The 16,255-nt window shown below is 43.3% G+C and overlaps 3 protein-coding genes and 1 pseudogene across 5 annotated transcripts; 2 read left to right on the top strand and 2 right to left on the bottom strand.

The window, feature by feature from the left end:
* The window catches only part of LOC109065477, a 30,309-nt pseudogene extending 28,292 nt beyond the window's left edge, over positions 1–2,017 (bottom strand).
* Positions 2,018–4,780: 2,763 nt separating this feature from the next.
* LOC122142027 (E3 ubiquitin-protein ligase RNF185-like) lies at positions 4,781–7,683 on the top strand. Of its 3 annotated transcripts, none has more exons than XM_042751380.1 (7): positions 4,781–4,929; positions 5,708–5,872; positions 5,957–5,975; positions 6,053–6,165; positions 6,307–6,358; positions 6,896–7,013; positions 7,322–7,683. In XM_042751380.1, the coding sequence occupies exons 2-7, from the start codon at positions 5,745–5,747 to the stop codon at positions 7,420–7,422; spliced, it is 531 nt and encodes a 176-aa protein (XP_042607314.1). In that variant the 5' UTR covers positions 4,781–4,929; positions 5,708–5,744; the 3' UTR covers positions 7,423–7,683. The 3 variants fall into 3 exon arrangements, with proteins under 3 accessions (XP_042607314.1, XP_042607300.1, XP_042607305.1); XM_042751366.1 differs by having other exon boundaries at positions 6,303–6,358; positions 7,322–7,356; XM_042751371.1 differs by having other exon boundaries at positions 6,303–6,358; positions 7,325–7,343.
* A 7-nt stretch (positions 7,684–7,690) lies between these two features.
* On the bottom strand, positions 7,691–10,484 carry LOC109066190. The gene is made up of 3 exons (XM_042757227.1): positions 10,457–10,484; positions 9,779–10,012; positions 7,691–8,928 (listed from the first exon to the last, which is right to left on the bottom strand). Exons 1-3 carry the CDS (start codon positions 10,482–10,484, stop codon positions 8,297–8,299), a joined length of 894 nt encoding a protein of 297 aa, XP_042613161.1. The 3' UTR covers positions 7,691–8,296.
* Positions 10,485–13,818: 3,334 nt separating this feature from the next.
* Positions 13,819–15,676, top strand: LOC109087465 (the record flags this gene model as incomplete). The annotated part of the gene is made up of 2 exons (XM_019101662.2): positions 13,819–13,993; positions 14,845–15,676. Coding segments are annotated over 2 exons (813 nt in total), but the record flags the coding sequence as incomplete, so codon positions are not given.
* Positions 15,677–16,255: the final 579 nt, after the last annotated feature.

Raw genomic sequence — 16,255 nt, forward strand, 5'->3', positions numbered from 1 at the left:
GTTATGTTTTCAGAAATGTAAAATAAATCAGATACGAACACACTCCAGTCATCTGAATAAAGACGAGAAGATTGGCTCGAGGATTTGAGAAGTGAAACTCAGTTTTCATTTGACTAACTTCAGTTTGGCTCCAGAATAACGTCAGCCAGTCAGACTGTGGACTCTCAGTGTAACGTCAGCTAACTCCAGCTGAAAACCACCAGCTTCGACAGAGAGGGGACTACTTCTTCCTCAGAATCACTCGTTTTATAAACCAGGACCCCTGGAAATAAACCGATCAGAGCGGAACTACAGATCTGCACCGCTTCTGTACAAACACACACCAAACAGAGAGTGACGTCCCTCAGAGACCGAGTCCAGCTCAAACCACACCTGAACACCTGTGAGCTCACAGAAACCCCTCATCAGAGCCAAACCTGAACACTTCTGCTCGTGCACTCGTATGAAGTCTCTCACTCACTTTAACAGACTGAATCTCTCAGACATCGAGGTCACGGCCTCAGCGTGTTCAAACAGGAACAGCACTCGCCTTCGGAGAAATCTGCTGATATCGGAGATATTAAAATCTGTGTTATTTTAGGATCACTGAGATACTTTTATAGTGTTTAACACTGTTTTCAGTTTGTCTTGATGTTTTACATTTTTTAATGTAAAGCTTTTTTTAGTAATTTTGTTGGAGTTTTTTTGTCATTTGTCTAAATAGTGTTTTCTCAGTTTTAATTATTTTGGTACATCAAGTTGAAATGAGAAATTTTGCCTTGGCAACTAGTTTTTTATATATTTTATTCATATATTTTTATATAAATATATGTTATATTATTTTATTTTAGTTAACATTTATTTTATTTAAAATAGCAGAAATGTTTTTGTGGTTTTAGTTTATTCCTAACCCTGGTAAGACTGATTTTGAAACAATTTTCACTTTTGAAACTGCTAGTAAATTTCACAAATAAATGGCAAGCAACACACTGAAAAAGTTTGAAATAGAAAGACTGAAATTGTATTTTCTTGTAAAATATACACAAATAATCTTTTTATTTACAGTTTCGAAAATAATCAATTTTTAAAGTGTTTGCACTGAATCCTTAATGTGTCATTGATAAAAACAACCCGCTTTTAAATTTGCATAGTAAATCCTGTGAAAATATTGTACATTTTTGCTTTTATTAAATTGTTTGCTGGCTCCCAGCTTTATCAGGTTCAGATAAACACCCATTGCAGGAAAACAATAATTGGCATATTTTCTGTCATTACAAACAACGCTTCTCTTACATAAAAACAAACACACATAACTGTACTTATATTAATAATTAAACATTTATGTAAGAGATTGTTTACTCATAAATAATTAAAAACAATTGCTTCAAATATATATTCTGAGTGTGTTTATTCATAAATAATGAGCAGTAATTGTTTAAAAAATGTAAAGCTGAGGACTCATCAGGTGAAGCTCAGAGGAAAAGCTCAAGCTCATCACACGCACACACACGCGCGCGCGCACTGTAACGCAGTGACGTCACGCAGAAGTTACAATGTATCTCTCCAGCGAGTTCAGCTCTTCTTCTGGATACAATGTAACGCTTTGACGCGCGCACTTCAAACAAACACACGAACAAATAGAAATATATATATATAAAAAAAAAACTTACCTGTAATAATACACATCACTCTTCCCAGCGCTCAGCCCGGACTTCCGGATCACTTCTTCCTTCTTCCAGCCGGGTGGAAGCGCCGGACAGTCCGTCCTCTTCCTCTCCATGATCATTGAGTGATCGATCAGAAGGGTTAATATCGGAGACCTGCGATGCGGGCGCGTGAGTGACGCTCGCTACCGGGTTAGTGTGACAGTGAGTTACCCAGCGGAGGACTCGTGCTCGGCTCACAGCCGGACCGGACGCGAGCGTTCCCGCGAGCTCCTCAGCGATCAGAATCTGCGTGTGATCCGTGTGTAACGCGGCTGTGACGCGTTGAAATTTCAGCACTTCCCACACGAGTGACCCAGCGCCTGGCAACCGCACGCCCCGCCCCTCCGTTGACCCGAAAGCCCCGCCCCATGACAGCCGCACGCCCCGACCCTCCGTTGACCCGAAAGCCCCGCCCCCACGAAAGACGCACGCCCCGCCCCTACTGTAATCCTGCCTGTGCTGAAAGATGCTGCACACTTCAGTCACGCGCTGTATTAGAGAACTAAACATCAGATCAGGGGCCCTTCACTGAAAACACATCTCACAATCAAACCCATGGAAGCTTGTACAGTCTGAATTCATAACAATAAAGTCTAAGGTTGAAAATGTAGTCCAAAAACTCACTTTGTCACTTTGTTGGTGTGAAATGTGGTTGTGACAAGCTGTATATCCTCTAAAATCACTTAAACACCAGCTTACTGAACACATAATGGAGAAAAGTGAAGGTAGTTCTGAGAATGCTATTTTAAGAGTGCAAAACAGCAATGAATCACATCCTCTCCCAGTAGTAGGCTGTTAGACTTTCTGACTGGAAGACCTCAGGCAGTACGTGTCGGCAGCAACACATCCAGCACCATCACACTGAACACTGGGGCCCCCCAAGGATGTGTGCTGAGCCCCCTCCTCTTCACTCTGCTGACCCACGACTGCACACCGTCACACAACTCCAACCTCTTCATTAAGTTTGCGGATGACACGACTGTGGTGGGTCTCAACAGCAACAGAGATGAGACAAACTACAGGAGCGAGGTGAGCCGCCTGGCCGGGTGGTGCAGTGACAACAATCTCTCTCTGAACATGGAGAACACGAAGGAGATTGTTGTTGACTTCAGGAGAGCGCACACTCAGCATGTTCCTCTGACCATCAACGGTGCGACTGTGGAGAGAGTGAGCAGCACCAAGTTCCTGGGTGTGCCACATCACAGAGGACCTCTCCTGGACCCGACAACACCGCAGCACTGGCCAAGAAATCACAGCAGCGCGTCTCTACTTCCTCCACAAACTAAGGAGAGCCAGAGCCCCAGCCCCCATCATGTACACCTTCTACAGAGCGCACCATCGAGAGCATTCTGACCAGCTGCATCACTGTGTGGTATGGCGCCTGCAACGCCTGCCGGAAGACTCTTCAACGCATAGTGAGAGCAGCTGAGAAGATCATTGGTGTCTCTCTCCCCTCCCTCCAGGACATTTATGGAACCCGTCTCACTCACAAAGCCCTTTGCATTGCAGGTGACCCGTCACACAGCTTCTTCAGTCTGCTGCCATCAGGGAGGAGACTGCGGAGTCTCCAGGCCAGGACCAGCAGACTGAAGGACAGCTTCATCCATCAGGCTGTCAGGAAGCTGAACTCTCTGCCGAACTTGCCCCCCCGTCCCTCTTCTGCCCCAGGCACCACTGAACTATGAACCCCCCCCCCCAGATCCCACATCCCCAGGTCCTTCACCCCCCTCCCACTAACATACGATGTCATGCACCAGTCACTTTGTGCAGCATTGGTCTGCTCACTACCTCATTCACATGGAACTGACGTCATTCTACCTCCTCATCAGTCAGTTTAATAAATTAGTGCTCTTGAGCCCTCTTGTCACTTTAATCAGACTGAATAAGCTTCTTTTTTTTATGCACTAAAAATCTTTTTACCTGCACTGTTTGTTCACTGGTTTGCGCTCTATCTGCCATGTGCCTTGCGCTGCTTTATTTAACTTTATTTTTATTTTTACTATGCCTTTTTTACATTTCCTTATTGTATAGTTATATCTTATATTTTATATTTGATCTAGTTTTTAGGCTCTACTGTTCGTGTTATCTGTATGCACCGGGGGTCTGAGAGTAAAGCAATTTCGATTCTCTGTATGTGTGTACTGTACATGTGGAAGAATTGACAATAAAGCAGACTTGACTTGACTTGAATCATGTTTGTGATCAGGTTCAGCTGTAATACTGAGGACTTGATCTAGTAAACTGATGGATATTACTTGTACTGCCATAAAGGAATAGTTCACCTAAAAATGTGTTCACCCTCAGTTCATCAGAGATCAGGATGAGTTTGTTTCTTCATCAGGTTTGTAGAAATGTAGCACTGCATCAGTGTCTCAGCAATGGATGCTCTGCAGTGAATGGGTGCCGTCAGAATGAGAGTCCAAACAGCTGATAAAAACATCACAATAATCCACAAGTAATCCACAGCACTCCAGTCCATCAGTGAACATCTGGAGAAGACAAAAGATGAAACAAATCCAACACTTCCTCCAGTTAAAAAGTGTTCCATAGAGTAAATATAATACAAAATAAAACTACCTCAATTAAAAAAGTCCAAATCCTGTTGTCTCTCACATCAAAATCCAGACACATATTTGTTTAAAGCTGTTTTTTAAACGCTGCTTGATCTGTGCAGATTTCTCTCCTGATTCACACCAGAACACTTTTTCACTGGAGGAAGTGTTATTATGGATTATAGACTCTATGTATTTTAGTTATAAACATCTTAATGCTGCATGTGTTTCAATTGTTATATTTTATTATTATTATTATTATTATTTCACCATAATCTCCGCACCAATAAAAAAAACATTACAGAGCATTCATTAGACACTACAGAGAAAAATGGAGAACACAGCATCCAGAACATTACAGAAAAAAAGTATATTGTATGGAATAAACAATTTTGCAACTCTGTAAAAAAGTATGACATTACGTAAGACATTCTGTGCACTTTAATGAATTATCATTAATATGTATAATTTCCAATGATTCGTACTTGAGATACAAATGGATCTCTGTGTAGACAATCTCTTAAATAAACGCTTAAATATTAAGTATGCCTCATGTCGAATGGAGCAGCGCCATTGGCTTAACGCGTATGACATCAGTGGGCTTTAACTTCCGGGTTGAGTAATCTTGACGCAAGCAGCCGCGGCTTTGGTTTGATTTCTCTCCGCACAGTCGCTTTAATGAGACGCCTCAGGTACTGCCTTTAATTCTGTTTATTACAAACATAATCGCGTTATTAGTTAACGGACAGTTGAGCTGTTCGAGTGTAAGATGAGCGAACCAATCAGCTCGCAGCGTCAGGCTGTGTGTTGTTTTGACTGGAACACTTCGACTCTATGTATATAATATAATATAATATAATATAATATAATATAATATCTGTATTTACTGACATATATGCTGTCTGCATGTGTGTATGTCTGCATATATATATATATATATATATATTTATATATATATATATATATATATATATATATATATATATATCTATGTGTGTGTATATATATATCTATGTGTGTGTATATATATATCTATGTGTGTGTATATATATATCTATGTGTGTGTATATATATATCTATGTGTGTGTATATATATATCTATGTGTGTGTATATATATATCTGTGTGTGTGTATATATATATCTGTGTGTGTGTATATATATATATATCTGTGTGTGTGTATATATATATCTGTGTGTGTGTGTGTATATATATATCTGTGTGTGTGTATATATATATCTGTGTGTGTGTGTATATATATATCTGTGTGTGTGTATATATATATCTTTGTGTGTGTGTGTGTGTGTGTGTATTTATATTTTTGTGTGTGTGTGTGTGTGTATATTTGTGTGTGTGTGTGTATATTTGTGTGTGTGTGTGTGTGTGTATGTATATTTGTGTGTGTGTGTGTGTGTGTGTCATCATGTGCATCATGTAATGGCTAATGTAGTTCTGCTGTGTCTCTGAGCAGGTTCTGCAGACGCTGAGCTCCTGGAGGTGAGGGCAGGATGACCAGCGCAGAGAGTCCAGCTTCTTCAGCAGCGGTCGGAGAGAGCAGCAGCAGCACGTTTGAGTGTAACATCTGTCTGGACACGTCCAGAGACGCCGTCATCAGTCTGTGTGGACATCTCTTCTGGTGAGACCCTCTCACACACACACACCAGTCTCTGGTCAAGGGCTGACCGGCTATACAACTGCTGTGTTTTCTCTCTCCGTCCAGCTGGCCGTGTCTGCATCAGGTGAGTGTTCGGTAATCTCTCGTGATCACGTGACCGCTGGACGAGTCTCCTGACCGTGTGTCTCTGTGTGTCCGCAGTGGCTGGAAACCAGGCCGAGCAGACAGGTGTGTCCGGTTTGTAAGGCCGGCATCAGTCGAGATAAAGTGATCCCGCTGTACGGCAGAGGCAGCACCGGCCAGCAAGACCCCAGGTGCTTTGTGTTGTGCAGCTACATGAACCCTGTTTAATAATTTGAAATAATTTTAAGCGCTATATGAATGAATGTGATATCTACACAGCAGTGCTTGACTGACTGGAATATGAAACACAAAGTGCTTCTGTTTTCAGAGAGAGAAACTCCTCGGCGTCCGCAGGGACAGCGTCCAGAGCCGGAGAACCCAGCCGTGAGTCCAGCTCATCATTTCTCTTATTTTCATTATTTTTATTAGAAAAAACTGATGATTCCCAGTTTTTGGAATATATATGCCATCAAAGCTCAGAACCGTTTGTAATGCTGCATATATGTCTGCAGCAGAGGTCTGTGCTGAAGGTAATTCAGGTTAATGAAGCCCGTCTCTGTGGACACAAGCTGGAAAGAGCTCAGTGACAGCATCTGAGCGTGAAGATTGCGTCACATTCTGCTCGAATGTGTTTTAAAGTCTCTTCTGCTCAGCAGGGCTGTATTTATTTAATCAAAAATACAGTAATAATTATAAAATATTATTATAATTTAAAACAGCTGTTTTCTGTGTGAATCTCTGTTAAACTGTAATTTATTTCTGTGATGCGCAGCTGTATTTTCAGCATCATTACTCCAGTCTTCAGTGTCACATGATCTTCAGAAATCATTCTAATATGATGATTTGCTGCTCAAGAAACATTTGTTTAGTAAGTAATGACTGAACAGGTGATTGTGATTCTTCATGTGGATGTGTTTGCAGGGGTTTCAGGGCTTGGGCTTCGGCGATGGAGGCTTCCAGATGTCTTTCGGGATCGGGGCTTTTCCTCTTGGGATCTTCGCTTCAGCGTTTAATATCAGTGACGGACGACCGCCTCCAGGTGTGTGCATTAAGAAACGACGGGGTGGTATCACTAAACATCATGTTTTCACCAAATGAAAAGAAATGTAACTCGTTACACTCGGATGAAAAGATCTGTCGCTACTTTTGTTTCATCGTGACTTTAATCAGTCCATCAGTGAACATCTGGAGAAGACAAAAGCTGAAACCCATCCAGCATTGAGACACTTTTAACTCAAATACATAGAGTCCTCACTGTGATGTGTTTATCTGTGATTGTACATGTTGGAAACCATAAAAAGAATGATGCTTTATTAAGGAGTCTGTTAAACGCTTGTGTCTCGGCAGCAGCTCCAGGAACCCCTCAGCACACGGATGAGCACCACTTCCTGTCCCGCCTCTTCCTGTTCGTGGCGCTCCTCGTCATGTTTTGGCTGCTTATTGCTTAAACGCTGACGAACTGTACGATCAGGATAATCTTCAGAGATCGCAATAGTGTTCGGTTATGATTTTAATAAACACTTGAGTCTTATTTCTCTCCAGACGAAATCATTAATGGATTTGTCTTCGATTGCCGTGCCTGATAATATCACTCAGAACTCGGTGAATGCCTAAATAATATACTTCCTATTGACAAACATTTCATTCTGTTTAACGGTTTGGGCTTCTAATGATTATCCAGCAAAATTAAAAAGAAATGAATGCATTCACTGGAAGTTTGCACCAAGACCTTTAATGCTGAAAATACATTTTTAGAAATGCATTTGAAGAAATGTAGCATTGCTGTCACTGATCATCAACTCAGTTCTGGCTTTCTGCAGAATTCTCATGTTTCCGTGTTATTGTTAGTTCTGCTGTCTTTGTTCTGATTATCAGCGGAGTCACTTTTCCTCGAGTTCATGCTTTTATGAATCAAAACAACAACAGACCGCTTCATTTAGTCACCGCCAAACATTATATTTATGCTTTATCTGGACTTCTCATGAAAATCCTCCAGTAAGTGGCAGTCTGCACCAAAACATTTAACGCTGAAAATATGCTTTTTGAAAAAATGACTGATAATATGAAGACATGTTCTGTATCAGTTCTTCAGGTGTTTTCACTGAATTGTGTTTGGAGTCAGAAGTGATGAATCCTGTCCGGACACACAGTTACCATGTTTGACTGCTTACTGTGTCTTACAGTGTGAGATTTGGGTCTTTTGCACCAATTAATAACTCCTCAAAGCTGAACAGAAGGAGAAACCAATTATTCCATCATTCACACCGAGACACAAACAGAAACAGAGCAACTCTTTTCTGAAACGTGGTAAAAAACGAGTGTTCAGTGCTCCTTGAACTCTGCGTCAAACATGATCTGCTGGATCTGCATCTTGACGGCGGCTCTCTTCTGCGGCGTCAGTCTTTTGAGGGCAGGGACGTAGCTCAAGAGGAACAGCTCGTCCTCGTCGAACGCTCGCTCGCGCTCTTTCTCGCAGCTCTTCAGCGCCTCGTTCTCCTCCAGCTTCCCGTTGAGGTTGCAGGCGGCGGCGGGCGGCGTGGTGCTGGTGGTGACGGTCAGCGGCGCTGGAGTCGAAGCGGACGCCTGCAGGGGCAGACCGGCGAGCAGCAGCTGGGTCAGCGGCGGCACCGGTTTGACCGGCGGCAGCTGAGTGACGATGGACAGCGGCAGCTGTGACAAGGGCTTGAGCTGCTGCTTGGACTCCTTCTCTTTCTCCGGGCCGGGCTTTGACTCGGCGCCGCTGGAGTCGTCGGGCGAGTCGTCCAGCTCCTCCGGAGCCTCGGCTTCACCGGGACGCTTCCTCTTCCTGATGTGAGCGTCCAGAAAGGCCAGGGTTTCTCTGTGCGGCCAGTAATGCAGGCGCCGGCCGCCCTCCTCCTTCCTCAGCTGGCACAGCCTCCTCTCTCGGATGTATCTGTCCCTGATGGTCTTCCATCTGCGCTTGCACTCCAGCACTGCAGACGCAAACACAGTCAGATCAGAGAGACCTGCGCCTGAAGCTGACACACACACTCTCTCAAACATTTCTCTGATCAGAAACAATCACACACTAAACCAGAGTTATCACTGAAAGACTGCGCTGGTGTTTAGCTGAACTACTGTTGTTTCTTGTGTAATAAGAAGATGTTACATTGTTGTAAATGATGTATCGAAATCATATTGTTTATGAATATTGCTGCTGATTTGGCTGAAAACATAAATAAATAAACTGGTCAGAGACAGTGTACTGCTGAGACAACGACTCTGTAGTCTTCACTTGAGGTGTTTTCTGTTATTTGATGATGTGTATTATATGCAGGCGATCAGATGAGCGCGGAATATGAACGCGACGCGCGCGCGCTACAGAAAACCAGTGCAGCGCGCGTCTGAATCTGCATGAATATGATATCTGCATCATCAGTAAGCTGTAGATTGACTCTGATCTGGTGATATCTCTGTCTCTGATTCTTTGATCTCGCAGCATCATAACGGTTCACTCGCGTGCTGAAGCAGACTTTATTCAGTCGCGCCGCACGCGTTCAGAAAGCACGCGCTTTTATAAAAAGTTGAAATCTTGATCAAACATCACTTCAGGAACTCAAGACCGCGTCCGGAATGAATCCCTGTAACTTCATGATATCGTGCATCATTTAAAGCGCGTCAAATCACGACGCGCCCGTTCTAATCAACGATCCGGACGCGTGCATGTCGCGTCGCGTCGCTCGCGGTATATACGCTGTGGAATTTCATCAAAGTCTGCACAACAGAAACACTTTACAGTCAGACGCTTGGCGTGGGACGCGCGCGAGATGTTGACGCACTGACCGGAGAGCCCGACGCACGCGGCGACCTCCCTCCACGCCTTCACCCTCCGCTCCGAGCTGCGATAATCGTGCAGCGACGCGTTATAGAGCACCGGGTACGCGTGCACCGTCTGGATGAGTTTCTCCGTCACGGCCATTGAGTTTATTGACTCGCTGCTGAGACGCGTCGAACGGAACGCGCTCCCGGAATCACACACGCTCGCGTCAAAAGTGCGCGACACGTCATGGCGGGATTCTAGACCAATCAGATTTCACTGTGGGAGGGACTAAACGGAGCGTCACTAGCGTCACAAAATAGAAACGACAAGCGTCAGTCAAAAGAACGCGGTTCATGCGTTGTAACGCTGCTGACAATAATAATAATAAAATATTATTATAGCAAAATAATAATATTCAGAGACTTTTTTTCTCTGGCAGAGTTTTACAAGTCTTAGGTCAGTTTTTCTGCAAGAGTAAAACCGCCAAAATATTACACACATTAGGACACAGAACGCTCCTAAACAACATCAAAACGTTATTAAGATTCAAGAAGAGTGAAAGTTATGCAGCCAAAAACTGAATTACATAAAGATTGTTTCGTGTTTAGTTAGTGCTATTGCCGGGTGAAACATTTCCCCACAATGTAAAAACAGTGCTGCCTATAATTATTCTAGTTTTCATACAGTACATTAAAACTCACTAACGTCTTTTAAGCAAGTGGCGAACATTCCAATTTCAAAATGAATTTTATTTGATGGTGAAGACAAACTTCTTCACTGTGATGATGATGATGATGAAGCGGCCTCACGCAGTGCGTTCAAACATTGTTGGATGTAGCCACGCCTCCAACGCACACCATTGGTTAAACTAGAAATTTTTGCCCCCCCCGCCGATGCAAATGTTTCTGACATTAGATTAAGGTTAGGTTTAAGGTAGGTTAGGTTAGGTTAGGTTAGGTTTAGGTTGGTTTAGTAAATTTAGGTTAGGTAAGGTTTAGGTTAGTTTAGTTTAGGTTAGGGTAAGGTTTAGGTTAGGTAAGGTTTAGGTTAGGTTAGGTTAGGTTAGGTTAGGTTAGGTTAGGTTAGATTTAGTTTAGTTTTGTTTAGGTTAGTTTAGTTTAGGTAAGGTTTAGGTTAGGCTGCGTAGGTGTTAAAATTTTATTTCTTTTAACATCAAATCGGTTATTTTGTTCTTGTTTTATTCAGTAAAGGGTTATGGAGTCCCTTCTCAAATATATCAAAAAGTATGGGTTAGGTTATTTTAGTTACTTACTGTAAGTTATTTTAATGTTAAATATTACTTCCTAATGAATGTTAACACATTTGTGCTGGAAGACCTTTACATGCGTTTGCTGTGAGTCAAACTGTTCTACATTCAGATCTATAGTCAAAGAACAGACAGCAGGGTTTATTTAATATTCATGTGTTCTGAAGATATCAGCCATGATAAAATGAGGAATTAATTAAGGGTGACATTGAATAATCACACAGTTCTCTTTTATTAGGCCGCCAATATTTCAGCTGTCGCAGGTTCATTTGACTGAACAAACAGTTTTTACTGCTGAGGGGGACATCTGTACATTCAGGAATGGGGTATAAGTGTAATTATGTCTTGTGTTGTGTTATATCTTATGTTCATGTATTAAGTAACAGGTAAGTAAATATTGTGTTCCTGCTAAAATTAATCATCCGTTTTAGACATGATAACTTCTTTAGCTAAACGATTAAACTTTTTTTTTAATCTTGTTGATGAACTATTAATGTAGCATTGCAAGGACATGAATATACATGCTCCGAGGTAAAGGCCTGGTTAACAAATATTCATTTGATTACTTGACTAGGTGTCTAATTATCTAATATGAGAAGCTGTTGTCATTCATGAAGCCTGTCGCCCTCTCCAACCCTGTTACACACAAGATTAGCACAGCTACATTAAATGCACCAAATACATTCTCAATAGTGTCATTTTACAAAGAAAAGACTTTTAAACTACCAAAACCTGGACATCAGCTTTAAACATTCAGATAAAAGGGAATGTTACACATAGAAAACATTGACTTTGTAAGTTGTTGCAATGCAACATATACAGAAATACAACATCTTTTATATAATTTAATTATAAAACATGCAAAAAATATTTGAGAGGACTTCCATCTCTGTTCAGTGCTCCTTGAACTCTGCGTCAAACATGATCTGCTGGATCTGCATCTTGACGGCGGCTCTCTTCTGCGGCGTCAGTCTTTTGAGGGCAGGGACGTAGCTCAAGAGGAACAGCTCGTCCTCGTCGAACGCTCGCTCGGCTTTGAGGTTGCTGGCAGCGGCGGACGGTGTTCTCATGTGTGTTTGGTCCTCCGGAGCCTCAGCTTCACTGGGACGCTTCCTCTTCCTCTTCCTGATGTGAGCGTCCAGAAAGGCCAGGGTTTCTCTGTGCGGCCAGTAATGCAGGTCCTCCTCCTTCCTCAGCTTGCATTCCACCACTGCAGGGAAAATGATACTATAAAATGATAAAGCTGTTTATTCTTCAAACAGTTATCTAAAATAGTCAAAATCAAAGAGTATTAGAAAATTCCATTCCAGTTTTTCCACTTGTTTTTCACATTTTAATGCTACATGACATTTCTTTGTAATTATGTGTGAAATTCAAGGGAAAATTGTTTCAACAACATTTTTTCAGTGTACCCTGATATTAGTTTTTAATTAAGGCCAAACAGCCCTATGTGCACAGACTCTTAAAAATAAAATATTTTCACTGGCAAAAACCTTTAACATCCATGGAGTCTTTCCATTGCACAAGAGTCTTTATAATAGCTTTATAATATCCAAGCATACTTGGCAATAAAGCTCTTTCTGATTCTGATTCTGATAATGGAAACGCGTTCTTTAGATTCTTAAAACGCTTTGGTTTTAGGCTCTGATCACTGAAAGGTTGACTGTGAAAACCGTCTTTGTTTAACACCTAATATTAGCTATGCATGAACTTAAGATGAATATCATTTTACGCAGTAATTACGTGCACGAAGCACGCTACGCTGGCAGTGTAAACTGAGGATATAATGTAGAGTCCGCGCGCGCTGTTGTTGACGCACTGACCGGAGAGCCCGACGCACGCGGCGACCTCCCTCCACGCCTTCACGCTCCGCTCCGACCTGCGATAATCGTGCAGCGACGCGTCATGAAGCAGCGGGGTGCGCGTGCACAGTCTGGATGAGTTTCTCCGTCTCCGCCATCGCGTTCAGAGAGCCGCGGAGAAGACGCGTTCTTCAGATCGTATTGCCGGAACTGCACGGTCGCGTCAGAAACGCGCGACTCGCGCATCGCAAACCGATTGGTAGATCAGAGTTTGGAAGCGGAATAATAGTGGAAGATAAAAGTTTCCTATAAATCAGATGCAGCTCGAGCTGATTTGATCATTCATTGATTCTGAAGATATTTTAAAAGGCATCTTCACAATCTACTGATGCTTATAAGTGGTTTTATGATGTATGAAAGCTTAATATTCTGTTTGCAAACAATGTTTTTATATTATTTAGCCTGTTATCTGAGAAATTACACACGCTTCGCTTCGTTTTAGAAGCATCTGCTGTGTACAAACCTCTGACAGACGTCTCTAAGATGTCATTTTTACATTCATTCCTAATCATAGACATCTTAAAGACATCTGCTAATCGTCTATTTGACTTTTGATAGGAAACATCCTATTGATGTATTGCAGATGAGCAAACACGGTAAAAATACATCTTGCAGATGTACAATAAATTATATGAATAAAAAACTATGCTATTAAATTAAATTGCTTAAATCACACGCGTTCTGTGTAAGATCCTAATGTGTGTTATTATTTAACTCTTTAAAACTGACCTGAGATATCTGAATATTATTATTTTGCTATAATATTATTATTATTATTGTCAGCAGCGTTGACGCATGAACCGCGTTCTTTTGACTGACGCTTGTCGTTTCTATTTGTGACGCGACGCTCCGTTTAGTCCCTCCCACAGTGAAATCTGATTGGTCCAGAATCCCGCCATGACGTGTCGCGCACTTTTGACGCGAGCGTGTGTGATTCCGTTCGACGCGTCTCAGCAGCGAGTCAATAAACTCAATGGCCGTGACGGAGAAACTCATCCAGACGGTGCACGCGTACCCGGTGCTTTATAACGCGTCGCTGCACGATTATCGCAGCTCGGAGCGGAGGGTGAAGGCGTGGAGGGAGGTCGCCGCGTGCGTCGGGCTCTCCGGTCAGTGCGTCAACATCACGCGCGCGTTCCACGCCAAGCGTCTGACTGTAAAGTGTTTCTGTTGTGCAGACTTTGATGAAATTCCACAGCGTATATACCGCGAGCGACGCGACGCGACATACACGCGTCCGGATCGTTGATAAGAACGGGCGCGTTGTGATTTGACGCGCTTTAAATGATGCACGATATCATGAAGTTACAGGGATTCATTCCGGACGCGGTCTTGAGTTCCTGAAGTGATGTTTGATCAAGATTTCAACTTTTTATAAAAGCGCGTGCTTTCTGAACGCGTGCGGCGCGACTGAATAAAGTCTGCTTCAGCACGCGAGTGAAGCGTCATGATGCTGCGAGATCAAAAGAATCAGAGACAGAGATATCACCAGATCAGAGTCAATCTACAGCTTACTGATGATTGCAGATATCATATTCATGCAGATTCAGACGCGCGCTGCACTGGTTTTCTGTAGCGCGCGCGCGTCGCGTTCATATTCCGCGCTCATCTGATCGCTTGCATATAATACACATCACCAAATAACAGAAAACACCTCAAGTGAAGACTACAGAGTCGTTGTCTCAGCAGTACACTGTCTCTGACCAGTTTATTTATTTATGTTTTTCAGCCAACTCAGCAGCAATATTCATAAACAATATGATTTCGATACATCATTTACAACAATGTAACATCTTCTTATTACACAAGAAACAACAGTAGTTCAGCTAAACACCAGCGCAGTCTTTCAGTGATAACTCTGGTTTAGTGTGTGATTGTTTCTGATCAGAGAAATGTTTGAAAGAGTGTGTGTCAGCTTCAGGCGCAGGTCTCTCTGATCTGACTGTGTTTGCGTCTGCAGTGCTGGAGTGCAAGCGCAGATGGAAGACCATCAGGGACAGATACATCCGAGAGAGGAGGCTGTGCCAGCTGAGGAAGGAGGAGGGCGGCCGGCGCCTGCATTACTGGCCGCACAGAGAAACCCTGGCCTTTCTGGACGCTCACATCAGGAAGAGGAAGCGTCCCGGTGAAGCCGAGGCTCCGGAGGAGCTGGACGACTCGCCCGACGACTCCAGCGGCGCCGAGTCAAAGCCCGGCCCGGAGAAAGAGAAGGAGTCCAAGCAGCAGCTCAAGCCCTTGTCACAGCTGCCGCTGTCCATCGTCACTCAGCTGCCGCCGGTCAAACCGGTGCCGCCGCTGACCCAGCTGCTGCTCGCCGGTCTGCCCCTGCAGGCGTCCGCTTCCGACTCCAGCGCCGCTGACCGACCGTCACCCACCAGCACCACGCCGCCCGCCGCCGCCTGCAACCTCAACGGGAAGCTGGAGGAGAACGAGGCGCTGAAGAGCTGCGAGAAAGAGCGCGAGCGAGCGTTCGACGAGGACGAGCTGTTCCTCTTGAGCTACGTCCCTGCCCTCAAAAGACTGACGCCGCAGAAGAGAGCCGCCGTCAAGATGCAGATCCAGCAGATCATGTTTGACGCAGAGTTCAAGGAGCACTGAACACTCGTTTTTTACCACGTTTCAGAAAAGAGTTGCTCTGTTTCTGTTTGTGTCTCGGTGTGAACGATGGAATAATTGGCTTCTCCTTCTGTTCAGCTTTGAGGAGTTATTAATTGGTGCAAAAGACCCAAATCTCACACTGTAAGAGACAGTAAGCAGTCAAACATGGTAACTGTGTCCCGGACAGGATTCATCGCTTCTGACTCCAAACACATTCAGTGAAACCACCTGAAGAACTGATACAGAACATGTCTTCATATTATCAGTCATTTTTTTCAAAAAGCATATTTTCAGCGTTAAATGTTTTGGTGCAGACTGCCACTTACTGGAGGATTTTCATGAGAAGTCCAGATAAAGCATAAATATAATGTTTGGCGGTGACTAAATGAAGCGGTCTGTTGTTGTTTTGATTCATAAAAGCATGAACTCGAGGAAAAGTGACTCTCTGATAATCAGAACAAAGACACCAGAACTAACAATAACACGGAAACATGAGAATTCTGCAGAAAGCCAGAACTGAGTTGATGATCAGTGACACTGAAGTACAGGAGGCTGAGGATCGGTCCTGAAACACTTCTCTGCGTCTCTCAGAATAAAAGATGCTTGTGAATGTCTGTGAATATCTCAGTTTGTGCTCAAATAAATGCCCTCGCTGGTTTATTTACTGCTGCAGACATCCCTGTTTTGTAAAATATCACTAATTATCTTGCTGCAATCTGCTGCTTAATGCATTGTAAATGTAAGTCCAGATGAATGGCTGAAGATTCCCGCCG

This window comes from Cyprinus carpio, chromosome A5 (assembly GCF_018340385.1).
Source record: "Cyprinus carpio isolate SPL01 chromosome A5, ASM1834038v1, whole genome shotgun sequence".
Lineage (NCBI taxonomy): Eukaryota > Metazoa > Chordata > Actinopteri > Cypriniformes > Cyprinidae > Cyprinus > Cyprinus carpio.